At 33.8% G+C, this 22,029-nt stretch overlaps 1 protein-coding gene across 1 annotated transcript; it reads left to right on the forward strand.

Moving 5' to 3' along the window:
* The first annotated feature begins 519 nt into the window (after positions 1-519).
* On the forward strand, positions 520-2,627 carry LOC132042074 (uncharacterized). Its single transcript, XM_059432702.1, has 6 exons — positions 520-690; positions 771-837; positions 943-1,079; positions 1,559-1,650; positions 2,073-2,139; positions 2,362-2,627. Exons 3-6 carry the CDS (start codon positions 972-974, stop codon positions 2,536-2,538), a joined length of 444 nt encoding a protein of 147 aa, XP_059288685.1. The 5' UTR covers positions 520-690; positions 771-837; positions 943-971; the 3' UTR covers positions 2,539-2,627.
* Positions 2,628-22,029: the final 19,402 nt, after the last annotated feature.

Raw genomic sequence — 22,029 nt, forward strand, 5'->3', positions numbered from 1 at the left:
TTGCAGGTTTCCAATCCTCCCTGCCCAATAAAGGCTATATATAATGCACAGCCTCCAGCGCTCATAAAAGGAACTAGTCAAATCTTTGTTCCCAGTACTTGTTAGCTGCATAAAATTCTCTTCCATAGCTTTTCTTGCACAAAAATCATGCAGCATATCATGAATGTGACATGATCTGACTCCTCCAGTGGACCTTTTCTTGTTGACCATTATCAAGCTTCTATCGATGAGATCATTCAGTAAACTTTCTATACTCTTTAACTCCGTGTTCAGAACAAATCCCTCAATAGTCCATAACCACACCAAGTTTGAGAATGGAATTTCTTTATCCTCTTGAAATGATGCAAAATAGAGAAGGAAGGGTTTGAGATGAACTGGCAAGTGCTTGTAGCTCAATTCTATTATATCTCGGCAATTTGCACTAATGTCAGCATCTGAATTTATACTTTCTGCAATTTTTATCCAATTTTCCTCTTTTTTCGTCAAAACACCAGCTACCAAAAATCACCAGGGGAGGTATTCCTTGACACTCTCTTGCAATTTGCTCCCCTACTTCACATAGTTCTGATGGGCAAGTTTGTTCGTTGAACAACTTAATTTGCAAGAGTTTCCAACTTTCCTGGGCAGAAAGAAATCGAAGTCGAAAAACGTTTGGGCGCAAGCAATGACGAAGACCCAGGTGTTAGACAGGTTTGTACATCTCAGTGGTAAAAGCTTTAATTAAGTCAAGTTGCATTCACTATTTTTGCTTATGTTGATGTCATGTTCAGAATGCTCTTTATGGACTTGGGCTTTGGGCGGAATACGGTCGTTCTTCTTTCAAACCTTTTATTGGATGTATGATATTGTTGAATGTGATATTGAGACCCTTTTCATCATGGAGAAGGGGACAAGAGAAGTGATATGTTTTTTGTGTTTACCTAACCTTATGAATTGAACCAGAGGCTCTGTCAAGGATCAATATAGTGATAATGCACTTAAGTGCTCGTGAACCTAAGAATATACGGGCATATGATAATGTTGTTCTTGCACTTGGTAAGATATGTCAACTTCATGGTGAAAGTATTGACTCAGCCCAGGTATGTTCTCCCACCTATTAGATACCCTCGACTAATTCCTTCTTTACATAATCACAAGCAAAAAAAGGAAAATATCATGTAATTTTTTGTATATAGATGTATGTGAGATTCTTTCTCCTTTTTTAGATGATACCTGCATATACAAATTACTAAGAGCTTTTGTCCTTCCAACTTATTTAACTAAACTATAGTAGAAGGTGTTTCAGTCGGTAGAAAAGGAATTTTAGACACTTTCATATGTTTGTCGTTACTCCGTTTCATTTTAATGAAATTGACTGCAAAAATTTGCATCATGTGACTAGCACGACAATGTGTCCTTTTTTAATACCTTTTGATAAGGTCTTGTTTCATTGTGAATGTGCTCACCCATCAATTTCTGGTAAAACATATTATTGGTTATTTGGTTTGGTCTTTATAGATGAATGACGCTCCTCCAATGTAATTTACCCATAATTCTTATTCTCTAAGTTTTTTGGTAGGTTATTCCAGCTTGGTTGAATTGCTTGCCTATCAAAGCTGAGTTGAAAGAACCCAAATTTGTTCATGAACTGTTATGTTCAATGGTGGAAAGGTACTGGATTGTTTTGCTCTAGTTGTTTCCTGCATCAATATGATTTATCGAAATTCTGTACATTGTTGAAAAACCAAAAACGAGAACATCACAAATGGCAACATTTGATTAGAAACATCTTCCCCAGATAAAATTGATTGTTCTTAACGGAAGCATGTATATATACATCTGCCAAATAGAACTCCTTGAAGTAATATATTGATCGTGTAGCAACTAGTTTCAAGTTAAATGATTCTGTAGCTGGAACAGTTTTACATACTCTGGTATACAAAATTTTATTAGGCGGTAAAACCATTTATAGAGATGGATTATTAACTTCTCTATGTGGAGATCTGACTTGAAAAAAATCATCTTGCTGATGGTTGTTACTGTATTTACGCCTTTTTACTCTTCTAATGTTTACCAATTTTTCTCACTTGCAGGTCAGACAGAGAACTTCTAGGTCCCAACTATCAAAACCTTCCAAAAGTTGTTTCAGTTTTTGCAGAGGTTAGTTTGAAATCAAAACTACTAGATGCTAGATTGAGTTGTTCTTTGTGATAGATATAAAGATTTTGAAACTGCAATTCTTTTGTTTATTCTTGTAAGAAAAACATTAGAATTCGTATTTAAATTTCATGGATATAATTGATTGTTATGCCGGCATGACTCTTACCAAACTAAATTAATGTATATGTACCATTCAGTAATTTACTGTTATTTCTTGTGTAGGTTCTATGTTCTAGAAAGGATCTTGCTACAGAAGAAACTGTGAATCGCATGATTATCGGATTGATGTATCTTCAGCAAACGCTGCCACCAAACACCATGGAATCAGCATGGTCATATATTTTGCCTCAGCAGGAGATGGAGTTGAAATCCCTTCTATCACCTGAAAAAGTTGCTTAACTTTTAACCAATTCAATGGAACTACTACCACTGCGATTTAATTTGTTGGATATATCTAACATTTTGTATACTTGTATCAGTTACGAGCACAAAAGACAGAATATATTATGTAACATCTACATGTAGATGTACGTATATTTCTTTAAGTGGTATTACTATTCAAACATCATAGAAGGAACCAAACATCATTAAAGGAATAATTGGATTATGTTGGTTGTAATTCTGATGTTTTGTCTGATTGGCAGTGCTAGCTTATTTGCATTCAGTCATTTCTTAACATAGAGCTTAACATAAAGCTTATTTTCATCTAGCTTATCTTTCGTTGTTTTCATTTAAAAAGGTTATAGAGGTGGTTATGCCATTACAAGCATCAGAATAGTAGGCGTATGTGTTTATTCTGTTATTTTACGAACTCACAACTTAGGCTGACTACATATACGGCCGGTGGCGGGAAGCGAGAGATTCATATTAAGGAGTGTCAAAAAATATAAATATGTCACAAACCAGGTTCAAACACGGGACCTTAGGGAATTTTCGCAATCCCTTAATCACTGAGCTAAACCTTGCTTGTGTGAAGGAATGTCGACACTGGTCTATATTATAAGTGGGAAGCTCTAAAGTTAAAAGTTGGATTACGAAAATGCCCTTCCCCCTAAATAAAGCTTGTGTACAAAAATGTAAACTTACCTTCTAAAAAACAACATAAAAAAAACAAAGATTCTACTATATTAGAAATGACAGTTTAAGGACGAACAAGGATGGACACATGCTACACACCGCACTTTAGAATTGTAGCAAAGGCGCAGTGAATTGTATTAAAAATGACAGTTTAAGGACGAACACATGCTACACACCGCACTTTAGAATTATAGCAAAGGCGCAATGAATTGTACTCTATATCACGTGTTATTTATTTTTTACTTTACCAAACCATCTTTCTATATACTTGAGAATTTGGGATACAGTATCCAGCTTTTCACTCTACTTGTCTCTTCTTCCCTGGTCTCTGCAACTTTCTAAGGTATCATCTTTATTTGGGTGAGATTTTCCAATTCTGGCTTAACCCCTTTGCCTTTCCTTCGGAATTGTTCGCTGCTTTATTGCTCAAAAACATGATCAGAAAAAAAAAAGAAAAAAAAAAAGAAGAGAAATATGGAGTTTTTGAAAAGAAAAAGAAATTCATTTTATCATTTAGATGAAAAATATCGGTGCTTCTATTGCTCTTTCCTGTGAGTGCTTTTTGGATTCTTTTCTCCTCTCGCTTGGTTTGTTAGAAAATATCACATAAATGCATTTGTACTTGAGATTTGTTTTCCAATTTCATTTTTGTTTTTCTTTTTAGCTATTGGAGTATTGGTTTAAGGACTTGAATTAGTAGATTATTTGGATTTGCAAAGATGCTGAGAAGTGAGAACGCAATAAGCAAATTTCCTACCTATGGCTATGGAGATCTCATCTTTACAGTTGAATGGACTGTACCTAAATCCTCACAAAGTTTTATTTCTGGCACAAATTTGCTTTGTAAAAAAAAAAAAAAAATCACTTCGTCTCTTTGCATTATTGTTCTATGTAGGTGTCTGATTTTCGAGTTATTTGTGCAATCTTCGTTTGTCGTTGCACTTTCTGTATCTATTATCGCAATTTTATTTCTTTCTTAACCCGCAGGAGGTACCACTTTTTACTCTGATTTATGCTTTCTACTAGCAGGAGGTACCTACCTTTTGCTACTTGTAAAGAAAATCTTTTTGCATAATCGGATGAATGGTAAAGTCTCTCTCGATGCCCTTCACAATTTTGTTTCTTCTGTAAATTAATCCAGTGAACTTGTATTTATAATAAATAGTAGTAACAGTTAATCACTATCACAATGTTGTTGAGTCTCTTCATTTTTTAAATTTTGTGCTCTTTTACTACTTCATCGAGGAAGTGAGAAAGGCTGCACCTACATTTATTATCTAACTAGGTAAGATGCTCGCGCATTCGCGCATTATAAACTGCTTGTTTTAACCTTGTGGTCCATATGGGTTAATTGCATTTCTACTGGATAATACTCTTCTAATGTCCAGATATACAACATTTTATATGGACCAGGTCATAATATAACTTGTAAGGTTGTCTCCTCATTAGCGTTTTAGAGTAGTTTAATAGTCAATAAACTTTGTGCCCTTGCAGACACAAGAATCATATCTAATCTTTTCTTTAACCACTTGTGATCTACTGAAAAAAGAAAGTAAGATTGAGGCTCCAAATATTGAACTCTCACTGCTTCATAAAGTCTTTCAACATTTATAATTTAGCAGCTCGTTTACTCCTGCTTAGACACTTATGACAGCAAACTGTCAAAGTGTTACATAATCTTCTTTTGGAGTAATGACTGAAAAGTACGCTTATGCAATAACTATAGATATATATGTACGAGTTTTCTGTTATAATATTATCAGCACGTAAAAGCTTAACTTCAATTATGGTAAACCAAAAATCAATGATAGTTTCACCTATATTTGTGTATTAACAGCGAATTAAAAAAATAATCCCGACGGCACAACAAAATGCCTAAAGTAAGAGTGCATAAATTATTTAGGTAATGGGAAATAGATTTTTTTACTGGTGTTTCCCTTTGACCACACTTCCCGCCAATTCTGCATTAACTTCCTTCATGCATATTGTTCTTGTAAATTTATGTGTGTTTCTATCCGTATGTTCCATTCAGCACATTTGCCACTATTTTTCATGGTGATGATCCCCTGTTTCTCTCTCTGTCTCTATATTTGAAATATTCACTACACTGAAAAGTTACTCGATTTTTCTCCTCAAACCACAAGCGTTAGACATTAGATTATCTATAACTTCGTAATACATGTTCGTTTGTGCACAAATTTCACTTTTCAAAATTACAAAAGAAACCGGAAAGTCCAGCAAAACAGACATAAGTACTTAAAACTTAGTGGGGGAAAAAGAGAAGACAGTTTAAAAGAACACAGAGATATGTAAAGTTTCTGCGAACCAAGTCTATGATGTAGCTTGTAACAGTGGCCACATCTTGACGGTGTACCTTAAGAATCAGTATACCACCAGGATTAAGAAGCAGGAGTCTCTTTCTAGAGCCAAATTTCTTCAACATCAAGTGTGCTAGTCAATATTCTTCATTTTTTCAAGAGTTAGAAATAGCAGTACCTGTAGGCTAACGATCACAAAGGTCCAGCGGGAATCAGAAGGTGCTATGACAAAAGCAAAGTTCCATATTTGTAGGCTGTAACTACCAGCATTCTCTACATTTTTTTTTTTTTTAATTCAATAAAGTTACTTTACTGATCTTTCTTTCAAAAGATAGAACACCAAAGTTCCATAGTATTGATTGAAATGTTAAAACAACATCCAATAGACAGAACTACATTCTGGTCAGTGAACCATTAACAATACGCATCTATTAAGCAATATGCAAAACTGTGCATTACTCTTCTTTTTTCGTATTGTTTCTTTTTTATTAAAACAAATAGAAATTGAACCAATTTAGAAATCCAATAGCTAGTACAGAGTATATTATGTGAAATAAGAAAGAAAACATTGTATTCGTATTGAAGGATGAAAAATTGTTGGCAAAAGCAGTAGAATAACCAACATAAAGATTTGTTCCACGTACGATCATCGAAAGACATAAATCTCGGCGCTTAAAATTGAACCAATTTATCGATCTCTAATACAGTGTATTCAGGCGATTAAATGAAAAACTGTTGACTTCATAGTGAAGGGAAACAAATTGTTTGCTGGAGCAGGAGAATAATCAATATAATAATTCAAGCCACGGTCATCAGAAGACATAGATTCCGGTGTTGGCTATTCAATTACCAATTTCTCACACTTGCTCACCGATTTCTTAGATGTATCCAAATCATTCGCCGAATTTTATGATACATTGGAGAACCTTTGCTACACTAACTTCCATCAATCAAGTACAAACACCTAATTTCAAATTGAGCAAGTTTTGTGCACTCATGGTGATGTATAATATTTGTACACTATAAGGTTAGGTTACCTGCAGGAGTATGTAACTTTTTACAACAAATAATTTATAAAGGAGTAAATAATCCGCAATGATATGTTAAAGTTATATTGATAGTATACAAGTTCAGCGTACTGTCATTGTATATAACTTAATTTACTATATTAGGTCCATGTCCTTCCTTTGTTATGCTGTCTTCGATAGTGTCATTAGGATGCAAATTGGCCTAAGTACAAAGCTTTAGCAATGGTGATATTAGAAAGTGTCTCACAGAGAAAGAGAAAAGGAAAATTCCTGCACAGTTAGATTAGGCGTTAAACCATGTTGAAAATGAATTGTGGAATACATTAATTGTTGAACTAAAAAGGTGTAGAGTTTACATGCTGCAAATATATCCCAAGAAGCAAGAACACATATGGGTAAAGATTTACTTTCAAAGAATTATCAACCTGCATCTGTTGAGTAAATAATACCTTTTCTGAAGTCGTCCTTCGTAAGGAATTTTCATCTGTTGAGTAAATAACACCTTTTCGTGAAGTTGTGGACATGATCTCTCTATAGGGCATCTTTTCGAACAGTTCATGAGCGGCACAATAAACATCGCGTCCTATTTTTCCACAATTAAGTTGGGAACAATTTGTGTGTGGTTCCTCTTCAGAACTGTGATGCAAACACAGGGACTGAATAAACAATGCAAATTTGATTGCTACAATTAAACTAAAGTTAAAGCATCGACTATATAGAATTCTACTCACTACTCAGTTAACAGCAATAAGCTCTTAATTATTTAATACTAGGTAATTTTCTTACTAATGATCCTTTCCTCATATCCGAATATGAAAATAACAAAAATGACTATCCTCATAAAAACTAAAATATTAAGAATATTCCAACATAAATTAAAAGATTTGACATTATCACATATCACAAGAACTTTAGATAAATGAAAACTTATATTGTTAAAAATAAAAAAAAATTATTATATTAAACGTAGATATGAAGAAATGAAACTAATATATAGGAAAATTACATATTGAAATAAAACATCAGAATAAAAGTATCACATCCTTCTTTTGTAGATTTACAGTGGCAATGTTCTCGTCCCTAAATATGTGTCCAACTAATCAGTTCCTCTTTTTCTTCATATTAATGGTGATCCCCATCATATAAAGACTACCTTTCCAATGCAATCATCCTTGTCGCTATCCGATCATCCTGTCTTAGGCTAACAAGGTTGAGGGTTCAATGGTGACTTATACTTGCATGAGTATTGGCTAATATAACTGCAAGATAAGTATTGGAATATAATCGGATGTTGACACATTTCCTTTCTGTACCATGAGGCTCTTCTGAGAATGCTAAGTTGGCATTGACCCACACTGAAAATGCAGAATTCTTGCTCTAATGCCTTTTCAAACTTTAGTACTCAAGCCTCCCAGGCTTAATAGATTCCTCAATATGAGTTGTTTGCACTATTGCTCCTACAAAAAGCAAGTCGAAGGAAGCTCAGTATATATTTCAAACTTTACACTGCACATATTTTAACTGAAAGACAATTACACGCTTCACCTTAGACATTTTAAAATGAATTAAATGAAGAAATGAAAGGAAAAAAGGCAAAGAAAAGGAATAAAAGATATATGAGCTTCTTGGCAAAGAGAGGTGACTTGGCACCTCTTCTATCCCCACCTTTGTATAGATTTAACTATGGTTCTCTTCTTTCAAACAGTGCATCATCTAAATTATTATTTTATACACAAAAACTCTCTACTAGAAAATTCAGGAAGAAATAAGAAAGGAAAATAAAAACAAAAAACCGAGGAGAAATGAAAAGCAAATTGCTCTTCTCAAAAAGTAACATTGATGCAGCAATTACCACCGAGCTGCAAAAATAGAAAGTCAATCTGCAAAAAAGAACATCTAAAGTCAATAAAACGTGAAAATTGTTATAAACAAAAAAGGGTAAAAGAATTATCACAAACTAACAAAAAGCCTAACAAAGATCCAAAGCACAATTGATATTACAATTATAAACATTTGTAGTTGAAAGAAAGGGGGAGCATTATCCAAAAAAAAAAAAAAAAGGACGGGAGGAGCAAGTAGACTACTCCGGCACCAAAATACCTTTTGTTTACGGGGAATGAATATTTAATTGTTGAATGGAATTGGAAAGGTCATAACTCATAAGTTATGACTCATAACCATAAGACAAACAAATAAATGATACAGTTTTTTTTTTTTTTCAATGCAAATAAATGGGGAAAACTGATATTTGGAATAAATATCTATGTTTCGTGTCATTTTACATCCTATTCTTATGACTTTTGTCGCTTAATCTATGATGAAATCGTCGTATTTGAACTTATGTCGTTATATTTCATGTGTATAGGTACGATGAAGACAAACGATGGAAAACCGGGCTAAAAGTGATTGATTTTGGAGCATATGATGATTACACGAGGTGACGAGTCGAAGACCACAAGTGATGAACTAAAAGGAAAAAAATTGAACTGAAGGTCTCGCTTTTCATCCGCATAGCGGAAGAAAAGCGGAACCAGGCTTGCGCTATCCTTCCGCATCGCGGAAGGAAAGCGAGAGGCTTCAGAACATTGTGCTTTTCATCCGCATCGCGGAAGGAAAGCGGGGTTCTGCGCAGCTTTCTCGGTTCGACTAGGATTAGGTTTACTTATTTTTTGTTTTTACCCTAGACTATATCGGTGTGCTGGGATTATTTCAAAGACTTGTAAGCCACCGTTCTCTTTTCTCTCTCTAGGTTTATTTTATTTTTCATCTTTTTCAACCCTAGGTTATTCATGAATTCTTTTGTCTATGATCGAATCATGAGTAGCTAAACTTCTTAATTCTAGGGTTGTGGCGAAAGACTTGAGAGTTGATTTGCTGACAATTATTATCTATTGATATTCCATATTTTGGGTTGCTTATTTATTCTTGATTTTAATTGTTTGATTATCTGGCCAATAGTTAGACACTATCTGTGGTGCGTGAATTGAACTTGAGAAAGGGAATTCACGTACGTAATAAGAATAAATAGAGTTTGTTCGATTTGATCGTTTCGCTACTGAGGATAGAGATATACCCTTTAGCCCTACTTAGTTGAATACGGAGAAATAAATGCGTTCTTGTTACCTCTGATGACCATAGAGATATAGGCGTTATAGTAACATCTACAGGCTTGTGAGTAGTTCGAGAGAATATCATAAAGTATAATTAACCCGTCAACTAGTAACCCAGGAAATAAAATAGGTGGAATTGTTTGAAGATCAACTAGATTGTCGAAAGCCATGACCCTAGATCTTTCTCTCATATGATAATTCTTACAATTTTTGTCAAGATATTCCCAGTCACAAAAACACCCATCACAAATTGTTTACTTTTCAATTTTAGTTTAGTACAATAAACATCTTGATTTTCACTTTCTTGAATAGTTTCATCCGAATTTGAATTAGCTTAACAGTAGAATCTAAGTCTCCGTGGGATCGATATCTGGACTTAACAGTCTATATTACCTGTACGACCACGTATACTTGCGTCTGCGTTTGGGAGCAACAAGTTTTTGGCGTCGTTGCCGGGGACTTAGAAAATATTACTGTTTTTCTAATTTGGATTTTTGAATTTCTATTCAAGTTTTTATTTATTTATTATTATTTTATTTTATTTTTAATTTAATATTTTTGTTAGCTTGCTTGACATGGTATCTTGGAGTAAAAATTGGTCGAATATTGGTTGTTCCTATTTTGGTGATCCGTGTCTGATTTGTGGAGGACCCCACTTGTGGCAACACTCTCAGAATATTTTCGGGAATGGGTTTGTGCACCTTCCCAATCTTTTGAGTGGAATATTTGTAATATATGTGGTGGTCAAGACGGTCATTGGAATGGTTGTCCTAACTCTTACTCCCCCTCCCCGAGCCCATATTATGATTCTCCTGTTATTTGTGATGTTGATAGTAGTAACGAAGTGGAGGATGCGGAAAGTCTTGCTCGGGTTAGCGATATGATGAAGCAAATAGGGGAGCAAATGATGGAGCATGATGCATTAATGAGAGAGCAAAACGCAGAAATGTGGAAAGCCATAGAGAGGATTAGTGCCAAACTCACAGATACGCAGGCTGAAACTGAAACTTGTAATGATTTACAAGTTACGGCTTAGCCAATACTCAAGACGAGCCTCAAAGAAGAGAGCGAGTTCCCACAAGTAGATAGCTTTGAAGAAGCGAGAGATAGTGAGCCAATCTTGGCTAGCGGAACAAGCTCAACAAATGAAATTTCATGGGTTTCTCGTGATGGTCTTACAAACATGGCTACACAGGCGATAGAAGGTAGAACTGAGCTCGAACAAGAGATAGACCAATTTGGCTCAGATATCCATGGCTTGCAGGCACAAATGAATAAAAAGGTTGAGGCGTCTGATGCCCAACTACATATTACCTTGGATAGTGGCCAGCATGTGGAGCAGATAGAGGAATTCCAACCATTTGATCAGATCTTTGTTGATAATGTCATTGTTAAGGAGGTATACAAAAATGAGGATGTCAGTGATAATGCAGTTTTAGAGTTAGGGCGTGTTGGTCCTCATTCTAAACATTTTTCTACATTATGCGTGGTTGGCGACATGGAAATCGAGCCTTCCACGCCGATGAGGAAGTGTATAGATAAGGAACAAGAGTCTTACATCCTGAAATTTGCCACACCGAAAAGACAAAGCGACATTCCTCACTTAAGGGCCAAGAAGTTCAAGAAACGATATCTATTGCTTGGTTCCTTTATTTTCACACCACCGCCCAGAAGCGTGACAGAAAATTGGATGCAAAATTAAAGGGGTGAAATTCATAAGTTCGAGGTGGAGGAAAAAGTTGATTCATGTCGTGCCACGACGATTAGGGGAAGTCTGAGTACCCAAAGTTGAAAGCTGAGGAGCATGCCAGAGTTTTAAGTGTGGGGTCATTCGCCCCTTGATGATGAGAGCATGTTGCTAGCTAGGCCTAGTGGGCCCCAGGGAGTATTTCTTACCTTGCTTGCGCTTTGTTTTTTTCAAATATATATGCATTGAGGGCATTGCATAATTTTAAGTGTGGGGTGGGAAAATACGTCCTGGTTTGTATCAACATGTTTTGAGGTTGCGGATGATGATTAATATGCCTTAGGATTATTTTTTTTTAGTAGTTTTGCGTCTTAGTGTCGAAAAAAAAAAAGTTGAAAAAGTTGAAAGAAATTCAAAAAGATTTTATTTTCCTTATTTTTCTTTGATAACTTTTTAAGTCCCTCATTAGTAGGCATTCATCATCCACCCCCTTGGGTTTTCTTATGGCCTCGGTTCTTTCCCGAGGGGGGGCCTTTGAACCGGGCGTAGGTAGATTTTTTTTTTTTTTTTTTTTTTAGTCATAGAAAGGGCTTTTCCTGATGACGGGTGGATGACAACCTGCTTGAGGGAAAATTAGTCCTTAGGATAGGTGTATTCAAATGCTAGGTGCACGGGTTAGGTGAAGTATTGGCATATGAGTGATCTTGAAATTTTTGTGAAAACATGCCTTGAAATTGTATCACTTTTCTTGAAAGCACTTGAAAATGGTTTTTGTTTGACTCGTATGACCCACTTGGCATTGTTGATTTTCATTGTTGTTTGATTCGAGGGATAACGGGATCCTCTTGCGTTGATTGTGTGCCATGTGTGTGTAAGGTTTTGCATTTGAATCCATGTTTGGTATTGACGTCTAGAACTTGCCCTGTGTGTTCACAAAGCGAAATGAAGTTCGGTTGAGCCTAGAAAATGATAGAGGCGTTTCTTTGATTAGTGACTAAAAAGCCTAAAAAGTTATCCCACCAACTTGCAAATAGCACCCTAGTTAACCCTTTTGAGCCTTTAGCCTTTTCTTTGATAGCAGTTAATTAGCCTTTACCCCTTCGTTCTATAAAACTTGATTTTTGATCCAAATACTCTATGAGCACTTTAATCATTTACATGTATAATGGGAGTTGGGATGTGAAATAAAAGGGGAAATGGTTGTTAATTGTAATCTAGGAAGACAATGGGAGCACCGAATGAAAAGAACTAATTCACTTGTTAGTTGGGAATTGAAAGAAAAAAAAAAAAAAAAAAAAAAGAAAACGAAAAAGAAAGAAAAAAATGTAGCGAAAAAGTTCCCTTCTAACTTGTGCGACTTTTTTAAAAAAAAGAGTGGTGCTTAAACAAAGAAAATAGGTGAATTGGGAGAAATTTAAAGGTTGGTTGGTGTTGAATAAGGGCTAATGAAGAAATTGTGCAAGAATGATAGAAGTATATTTATTAAAGTGCTTAGGGAGGTTAGTCACTATTATCCAAATAATTCCTACCTGTCCCTTAGCCTACATTACAACCCTCGAAGTCCTACTTGATTTTAGGTTCGTCTTACTTGTATTAGTGGAGTGGTTACACTACGGGCAAGCCTATGGTATGTCGTATTTTACATGTGATATTCTTTGTGAGAGTGAGCGTACTTATTGATTTTAGGTCCATTGATTTAAACATATGTGATTCTTGAGAGATATGGACTACTTTATTTTGGTGAGGGCACATAATTAGCAATAGAGTGGTGAAGTGTTGATTTCTTGATCATAAGGTTGCTTACATGCTTTAAAGTGGTGTCGTTGGGTCAATTGGTGTTAAAATTGAAGTGTTTTTTAGGAAGGTGGTCCTTGGTGCTAAAAATGAAGTTTTTGAATCTTTGGCATGGTTTTCGCAACTCGGCTCATTGTTTTGGTTTTGAATTTTTTTTTTTTTGAGATAGCCATACTAGCCAGAATCCGTTGCGTGCACTGTTTGAATGAGTTAGGCTAGAAGTGTAGTTTAGTGTTGGTTTGTGTTTGCTCGAGGGCGAGCAAAGTCTAAGTGGGGGGTGGTGATATTTGGCACAAATATCTATGTTTCGTGTCATTTTACATCCTATTCTTATGACTTTTGTCGCTTAATCTATGATGAAATCGTCGTATTTGAACTTATGTCGTTATATTTCATGTGTATAGGTACGATGAAGACAAACGATGGAAAACCGGGCTAAAAGTGATTGATTTTGGAGCATATGATGATTACACGAGGTGACGAGTCGAAGACCACAAGTGATGAACTAAAAGGAAAAAATTGAACTGAAGGTCTCGCTTTTCATCCGCATAGCGGAAGAAAAGCGGAACCAGGCTTGCGCTATCCTTCCGCATCGCGGAAGGAAAGCGGGAGGCCTCAGAACATTGCGCTTTTCATTCGCATCGCGGAAGGAAAGCTGGGTTCTGCGCAGCTTTCCCGGTTCGACTCGGATTAGGTTTACTTATTTTTTGTTTTTACCCTAGACTATATCGGTGTCTTTGGGATTATTTCAAAGACTTGTAAGCCATCGTTCTCTTTTCTCTCTCTAGGTTTATTTTATTTTCATCTTTTTCAACCCTAGGTTATTCATGAATTCTTTTGTCTATGATCGAATCATGGTAGCTAAACTTCTTAATTCTAGGGTTGTGGCGAAAGACTTGAAAGTTGATTTGATGACAATTATTATCTATTGATTTTCCATATTTTGGGTTGCTTATTTATTCTTGATCTTAATTGTTTGATTGTCTGGCCAATAGTTAGACACTATCTGTGGTGCGCGAATTGAACTTGAGAAAGGGAATTCACGTACGTAATAAGAATAAATAGAGTTTGTTCGATTTGATCGTTTCGCTACTGAGGATAGAGATATACCCTTTAGCCCTACTTAGTTGAATACGGAGAAATAAATACGTTCTTGTTACCTCTGACGACCATAGAGATATAGGCGTTATAGTAACATCTACAGGCTTGTGAGTAGTTCGAGAGAATATCATAAAGTATAATTAACCCGTCAACTAGTAACCCAGGAAATAAAATAGGTGGAATTGTTCAAGATCAACCGGATTGTCGAAAGCCATGACCCTAGATCTTTCTCTCATCGATAATTCTTACAATCTTTGTCAAGATATTCCCAGTCACAAAAACACCCATCACAAATTGTTTACTTTTCAGTTTTAGTTTAGTACAATAAACATCTTGATTTTCACTTTCTTGAATAGTTTCATTCGAATTTGAATTAGCTTAACAGTAGAATCTAAGTCTCTGTGGGATCGATATCTGGACTTAACAGTCTATATTACTTGTACGACCACGTATACTTGCGTCTGCGTTTGGGAGTAACAAAAACCCAAAAATCCGTAGGACATGAAGAGAAGATGAAAAACATAGTCATTAATATTACATATTAATTTTTCAGTTTTAAACAATATTTATGGAGGAAAGAGACTTTTAATTTTTATAGTATTTAATATAAGCTAAAATTATAAGATGGAGGAGGAAAAATATCCAAAAAAGGAGAAAAAAGATAAATGTCAATGGAGGTCATAGAGAGGTGTCACATAGGATTGTTTATGCCTAGCTTTATATTATATATAGATATAGATATAGATAATTAAAGCTCCAATGAAAAACGGGTTTAGTGGAAACAATTATTTCATCTTCCATTCATTATGCTAGGCGGTTGTGCAAAATGTTTTAAAATTTTAAAATATCTCCTTTTCATATACTTTCATTTATTTGATCTTTTGAGCTTCCACCGTTAAAATTCTATATGCATGTACAGTCTTTTAATATTCTTTGTTATACTTTATAAAAATAGTCAAATCATTGTATCATTGTTATCCTTTATTCTGTCTGGGAAAAGAATTATTTTCCATGAAAACCTTCTATTGATCTTCTCTCTTAGCATGTAGTGTACAGGTAATTAAATTTTTTCGTTTCGTGTTATACAAATTCAATTTTTGCTGACTGCCAACTATTATAGTTGCTTGTATATTCCGGAATAACATGTAAATGTAATACTTACAATATAATTTAGCAATAATTAATTCATCATATGCTAGCTTGTTTGTTATTTTTATTATACGCAATAAATATGGTGTTTCTTGCAAGTCTCAAGTTTTAGTTGAGTGTATGTACAAGTTTAAAAAGTACGTACTAATTGATATGGGACAGACGTGCAACGCACGTGTCTAGAAACTAGTTAGAAATAGACATGAATCTTCGAACAAAAATTGTACCGGTCACTAGAAATAATCAAAAAATGAACCTGCAAATGTAAGTTTTCGTTAAAACTTATTTTTTCTTCACAATTCTTGTTAAATTTAACAACCATTATTTGTTAAATATTTGACAAACACTAAAAATGCAAGTAATTTTTATAAATTTAAATCAGAATTGCTCAAGAACATATTAAGAAATTAATTTAAACTTAACCTCAAACATAAAGGACTAATTTTTTTTGTTATTTTCTCGATTGGAGAGAGAGATGTTGGTTCTTTTTTAGTCAATTGTTTTAGGCATTTAAATTTGGTCAGACATGTAATAAGATGTGATGAGTCTTTCTAAAAATCATTGACTTGCCTCCCTAACCAAAAGCCTTTGGTATGTTATAGAAGACATTTAATTATTGTCATTTAAGAAAATCATCACATTTCCCACTTGAAATATAAAATTAGAAAGGTTAATACGACAAAAAAGCTAGTAATAAAGACAACAAGTTGTTTGTTGCTGAATTCACACAGCCACAGTACCATGATTTGATGTATCATCGAGAATCGAGACCTAGAGAAAGTTCGTGCAATTAAAATATGACTTTTACATGAGAATTAGACAATTATTAGTAGAAGACAGAAAAAGCTAGCGTGGCCTAAACTATTTTTATTGCTAATGTTTGTCATTTAATAATAAACTTCTTGAGCAAGCAACTAGTGGATGTAGAACTATTGGGCCCCAATAATCAGTATCTTTCAAAAGGAAGCTTCAAATTATTAGACCTTCGGGGTCAGAGTCAACATTTTTTAGCAATAAAGAAGGTTCAAATTTTTTGTTCTCAATTGCTGATATTGAGTCTAGTTGCTCCTGCGATGCAAATACTTTTCGTGTTTTGTTTCATTTAGGGTGTGTTCGAATGTTTTTCAGAAAAATAAGTGAGTTTCTTATTTATTTTCCTGTGTTTGGCACGTAAATATTATTTTAAAAGCATTTGTAGATAATCTAGACAAATACTATAATAGGTGGAGTAGGGGTGGTGTCTTTGTGAATGGGGACCAGAGTCGATGTGAAGATGAGGTGTGTTGGAGGTATGCTCAGTCAACAACTCAGTGAAACATCAAAGGTATGCTCCTCACTTGTATACAATGTGAAGAATCGAAATCCATTATCAAGATTATTCTTTATAGTGTCCTAATAATATAATACTTTGACACCCACATAACAGCTAATTGTCTATTTTTAATTGCTGAATTGTTTTTCATGATCAAGACTTTACAAGTACATACCTGTATTTTAGTTCACATGCAATAACTAATTTTATTCTTGTTTTTTCCAACCACTTACATTGGTCGGCCATGATAACCTTATCTAGGACCAAACATGAGATTTAATTTACAACCTCATCACGGAATATTTGTATAAGTTTATCACAAATATATCAGCACATATTGTAACTAACTCTAACAAAAGATATTGAAGGAGAAAATAAAGGATAAGTTTCTGCTCTTTTATATTGTTTGGTGCAACAACTAGGATCATGATATGTAGATTATTTTCCTTTTTTTCTGTATAGAAAGTGATCATACTTTACCCTATGATATGTGCAAAAACATAACAATTAAGTTATATTTAAAAGTCACAATGCCTTCTGTAACTCTATACACTAAAGATTATGGCAAATGGAGAAAAAAGTCAGCTGAAACATATCAGGAAAGAATTGCTCAGAACACAGAAAAATAAATACGCAATTCCAATAATCACAATATTGGCATTTTAGATGAACTAGAGATGTTTCGACAAGTCATGAAAATTAGTGAATTTGATAAACTGATTGATGCATTGATAGATGAAATCACAACCATGAATCGGGAATAAATAAATATGGGACTTAGTTGAATAATCTGAAGGATTTACTCTCATATTTTCTTGAAAGCACAGATCATATATAGTCCTTATCCAGTGTACATTTGATCCCCTACATTGATCTAGGGATCAAAAAGGTGCCTAGTTTTTGCAAATATGCTTTCTTGGTCATTTTTCTGTAAAGTGAACTGCAAAAAAATTATATGTAGCAATTTTGCTGAGCAACAACCGTGTATAAATTGATACTTATAGGCTATGCAACAGTGATGATGCAAAAAATGTAAGAAGAAGTAGCAAGTTTGTTCTATACTATACTTAGATTTTTACCAAGATTCCTACTGGTGTTTCCTTGCTGAGCATTTATATTTGGTCACACAAAAGTAACAAAATGAACAAGAGACTTAGGAGGAAGGTGGTTCTTTTCAATCAATTGCATTATTAAAGAGGAAAATGATCTTGTATTATTTGAAATGAGATAATTTTGTCATCGGAAAAGGGTCAAGTATAACCCTCTACTTTGTTTTATTGTTGAAGTTTGTCCCTGCTACACTTTTTGATCATCCATACCCCTATCGTCCAATAAAGTTCTAAATATACCCTTAGTTTGACGGAATGGACACGTGGCAATCTTTAATTAAAAAACCCAACCCACCACTTAAAAAAACCCGTACCCGACCCAAAGTGGTGGGTTGGGTTTTTTAATTAAAGGTTGCCACGTGTCCGGTTCCGTCAAACTAACACTCTGTTTGGATTGTTGTTACCCATCATTTCATAATGGACTATACTGTGCTGTATTATATTGTACTATGCTGCTTTGTAAATACAATGTTTGGATAGACTGTAACGTTTGTTGCATTATAATAACATTTTTTTGTTTGGATTGGCTGTATCATACTGTATTGTAACTGGTAAGTTTACTAAAATGCCCTAAACTATTGTAAATATTATATTTATCAATAATTAGTAATTTAAGACGATTTCTTTCTGCTATTTGGTCACAAATTATGCATTATAAATATATAATAAGATGTTAAATTCATGTAAATATATGTTTTATACTTCACTATTAAATTAAAATTCTTGCAAAAATTACTGCCTCAATCATAAGCACACACAGAGTGAAAATCATTTATAATTGCGTTTTCATGTTTAAGTTCATTAAAAAATATACATGATTCTAATAAAAACAAATAAAATATTGATGCATAGTAAAAAGTAATGTCCAACGAACAATAACAGAGTATAGTAACGGACAAGAGTTTAGCAATGGAAAAAAAAAGAAAAAAAGACAAAAAAAAAAGAGTAACGAACAAACATTAAAAAAAAAAAAAAAAAAAAATAAAATCAGAACGAGTAAGTGGGTATTTGGGTGGAGTTAAATAATAGAGGATAAATGATAAAATAGGATTATGAAATATTAAGTAAGGACATAATTGGAACAAGCAACTGGGTAACGATGGGATAGCACCAAATCAGTTGTTACATAATGGGTCTTTTCGGTGTTACGTATCGACGGATTTAACAATACCATACAATAAATCTTAAATAACATTCAAAACAAACATTGTATTTGTAATAACAATACAATACGATACAATGAGTAACAACGATCCAAACAAAGCGTAAGGATATATTTAGAACTTTATTAAACAGTAGGGGTATGAATGATCAAAAAGTATAATGGGGGACAAACTTCAACAATAAAACAAAGTAGAGGGGTACATTTGACCCTTTTCCGTTTTATCCTTCATCTCATTTTTTTTGGCACAAGAGAGACCTACTTACCTTACTTTAAGAGTCAATTTTTACCCTTAACTATTTGAAACTGGACAATATTATCCTCCATTCCCTGTGGTGAAATTGGTCATGTTTCCATTCTACTATAGATGTGACAGTATGTAATCAAGGAAAAAGGGTCAAATATATCCCTCTACTTTCACAAATAATTTACGTTTAACCTTCGTTATACTCATCGTTAGCCTTTTGTTCAAGTATACCCCTTTCCCTAATGGAGCCAAGGGTACGGGCAAAGTATAATGGTAAATTTTCCCATTTTCTCGAAGTATAGAGATAAATTTTGCTCTCTTGGGTATTATTTCTTTGTTTTTGTCTTTCATCACATATTTTTCACGTAAAACTCTTGACATGACTTACTTTAAATGTTTAGCCTCACTTTAGATAAGAAACTACAAATTAAACATTGATTTAATTTTCTTGAAGTATATACCAAAAAGAAATAATTAAAGTAGAGTTTGTGTGATATACATCTTCAGGGTAAATAATTTATACACCATCAAGTCATATTTATTTGTTGTAGCAAAAATGTCATTGAACTATTAAAAATAGAATAGTTGGTTAATTATGTCGCTATGCCGTTAACGGACCTGCAAGTCTCATGTATTCCATTTTAAAATTTTATTTGTTTGTTGTGATGGACTTCACCTTAGAAACTCGAACTCTAATCTCAACAAAAGACCAAAAAGAAAAAAAAAAGGTGAAAGAATGATCTCTCACGCTCTAAAAGAAAGTGTCATACACACACTATGGCAGTTCATCAAATTATGTCTAATTGGCACAATTTTACTTCAATTCAAAAAAGTGTTCAATAAGTATTAGTTCGAGTTTAGGTGTTAAACTTAAAGTGTCCGATAAGTTTTAGGCCCATATATAAATTTGGCCTTAATTAAATATGGAGAACGATACTGAAAAATGTAATCAGTTATTGGATTTTACGTAAACCTAAGAGAAGAAGCACATGCACTCCACCTACACTCCACCTAAGTATTGAGATATGCTAACTAAGGATATAATAATCACTAAAAGACACATTTTAAATTTTTTTGATGTTGAGTTGTGCATATCCTGAGGAATTGTGATAATTTTTTAACCCTGGCTAGTGCAGCATTATTGATCTTGTGTTTCGTGTTGTCTCAAAAGATTTATTATTTTAACATATTGTCATGACCAATGCAAATCTGACGAAATTACAGAATTCCATTAATAGATTAAAGAGAAGATGGCGAGAAGAGCGGAAATTTAAAATTTAAAAATTTAAAAAACGGGTGGGTGTGGGAGCTCATTTAAATATTAAAATAAAATAAAAAAAGAGTCAAATCGAAAATGCAATAAAACATCTTATGTTTAGTTTTTGAGGCAAAAATGCCATTGAACTATTAAAATAGGATAAATAACTTCAGTTATTGCAAACTCGCCCAATTATCCCTATGTCGTTAATTGACCTCCGAGTCTCACACATTCAATTTTAAAATTTTATTTCTTTGCTGAGATAGATTTTGTGAAAAATTAAAGTAAATTTTTGAAGAACAAAAATATCATAGATATTTAAAAAGAGTTTCTAGAAAGTTATAATATAATATCTTATATATATTGTATTTATGAATTGTCTAGAAATTCTAGACACTTCGATATTTATAGTTGAGGATAGAATTATCTAGAATAGGTCTTCCACAGTAGGATCTTGGATAATTATCCAAAGTTAAAAATCTAGATATTCTAGAAAAGTGGTAGAAAAGATAAGATGATTAGTTTTCTTATGGATGTTATCGAATAATCTCTGAAGATCCATGAAAGATAAATAGGAGTGACATATTACCAGAACGTTCCAAGTTAACCCAACACAACCCTATCCAGCCAATTCGATTAAACACTTCCTTTCCAAAGCCTTCCTCTTCTTTGGTCAATCTTCCGATCTTAAGAACGATCTTCGGCCTATGCAGGCGTTTCTTCGATTTACTTTTCTTCTGCTATATTTCTCTACAGATTTCACCTTAGAAACCTGCAAAGTAATTAAGTTACATCAAGATGCAATACAAATTAAGTTTGTTCAAAAGTCTATTAATCTTACCTCTAATTGCCAGTAAGCTTGTTCTATTGATTCCTACCGGGTGTTTACTTGCTGAGCATTTAGCATTTACATTTGTTCACACAAAAGTAATAAAATAAAAAGGAGAATGACCAATTCTGCCCCCAAACTATTTGAAATGAGATAATTTTATCATTCATTTCATTTTTTATACAAAAGAGCTCTTACATTAAATACGTAGCTCAAAAATATCTTCCCAACTAACAGTTGCTCTAACTTGGATGGAAAAGAGCCAATTTTGCTCCTTAACTATTTGAAATGGTCAATTTTATCCTCCATCCCATGGTGAAACCGGTCATTTCCCATTCTACTATAAATGTGACAAAATTTAATAAGGAAAAAGAGTCAAATTTACCCATCTACTTTTAAAAAAATAATTTACATTTAACCTCTGTTATACTTTTTGAACAAATTTGCCACCGTCGTTAGCTTTTTGTTCAAGTATACCCTTTTCCTAACGGAGCCATGGGTAGAGGCAAACTATAATGGTAAATTTGGCCATTTTCTCGAATTACAGAGATAAATTTGCTCTCTTATGTATAATTTCTTCGTATTTTTCTTTCGTCACATATTTCTTCATGTAAAATTCTTGAGATGACTTACTTTAAATGTCTAGCTTCACTCTAGATAAGAAACTCCAAATTAAACATTGATTTAAGCTTCTTGAAGTATATATTAA

This window comes from Lycium ferocissimum, unplaced genomic scaffold (genome assembly GCF_029784015.1).
Source record: "Lycium ferocissimum isolate CSIRO_LF1 unplaced genomic scaffold, AGI_CSIRO_Lferr_CH_V1 ctg13106, whole genome shotgun sequence".
Taxonomy (NCBI): domain Eukaryota; kingdom Viridiplantae; phylum Streptophyta; class Magnoliopsida; order Solanales; family Solanaceae; genus Lycium; species Lycium ferocissimum.

What these genes read in the sequence shown, in the direction of transcription:
- LOC132042074 (XM_059432702.1), top strand. Translation starts at nt 972, where the DNA reads ATGCACTTAAGTGCTCGTGAACCTAAGAATATACGGGCATATGATAAT. An exon ending in AAAGTATTGACTCAGCCCAG is followed by an intron (nt 1,080 to 1,558) that starts GTATGTTCTCCC and finishes GTTTTTTGGTAG; the next exon opens with GTTATTCCAGCTTGGTTGAA. An exon ending in TTATGTTCAATGGTGGAAAG is followed by an intron (nt 1,651 to 2,072) that starts GTACTGGATTGT and finishes TCTCACTTGCAG; the next exon opens with GTCAGACAGAGAACTTCTAG.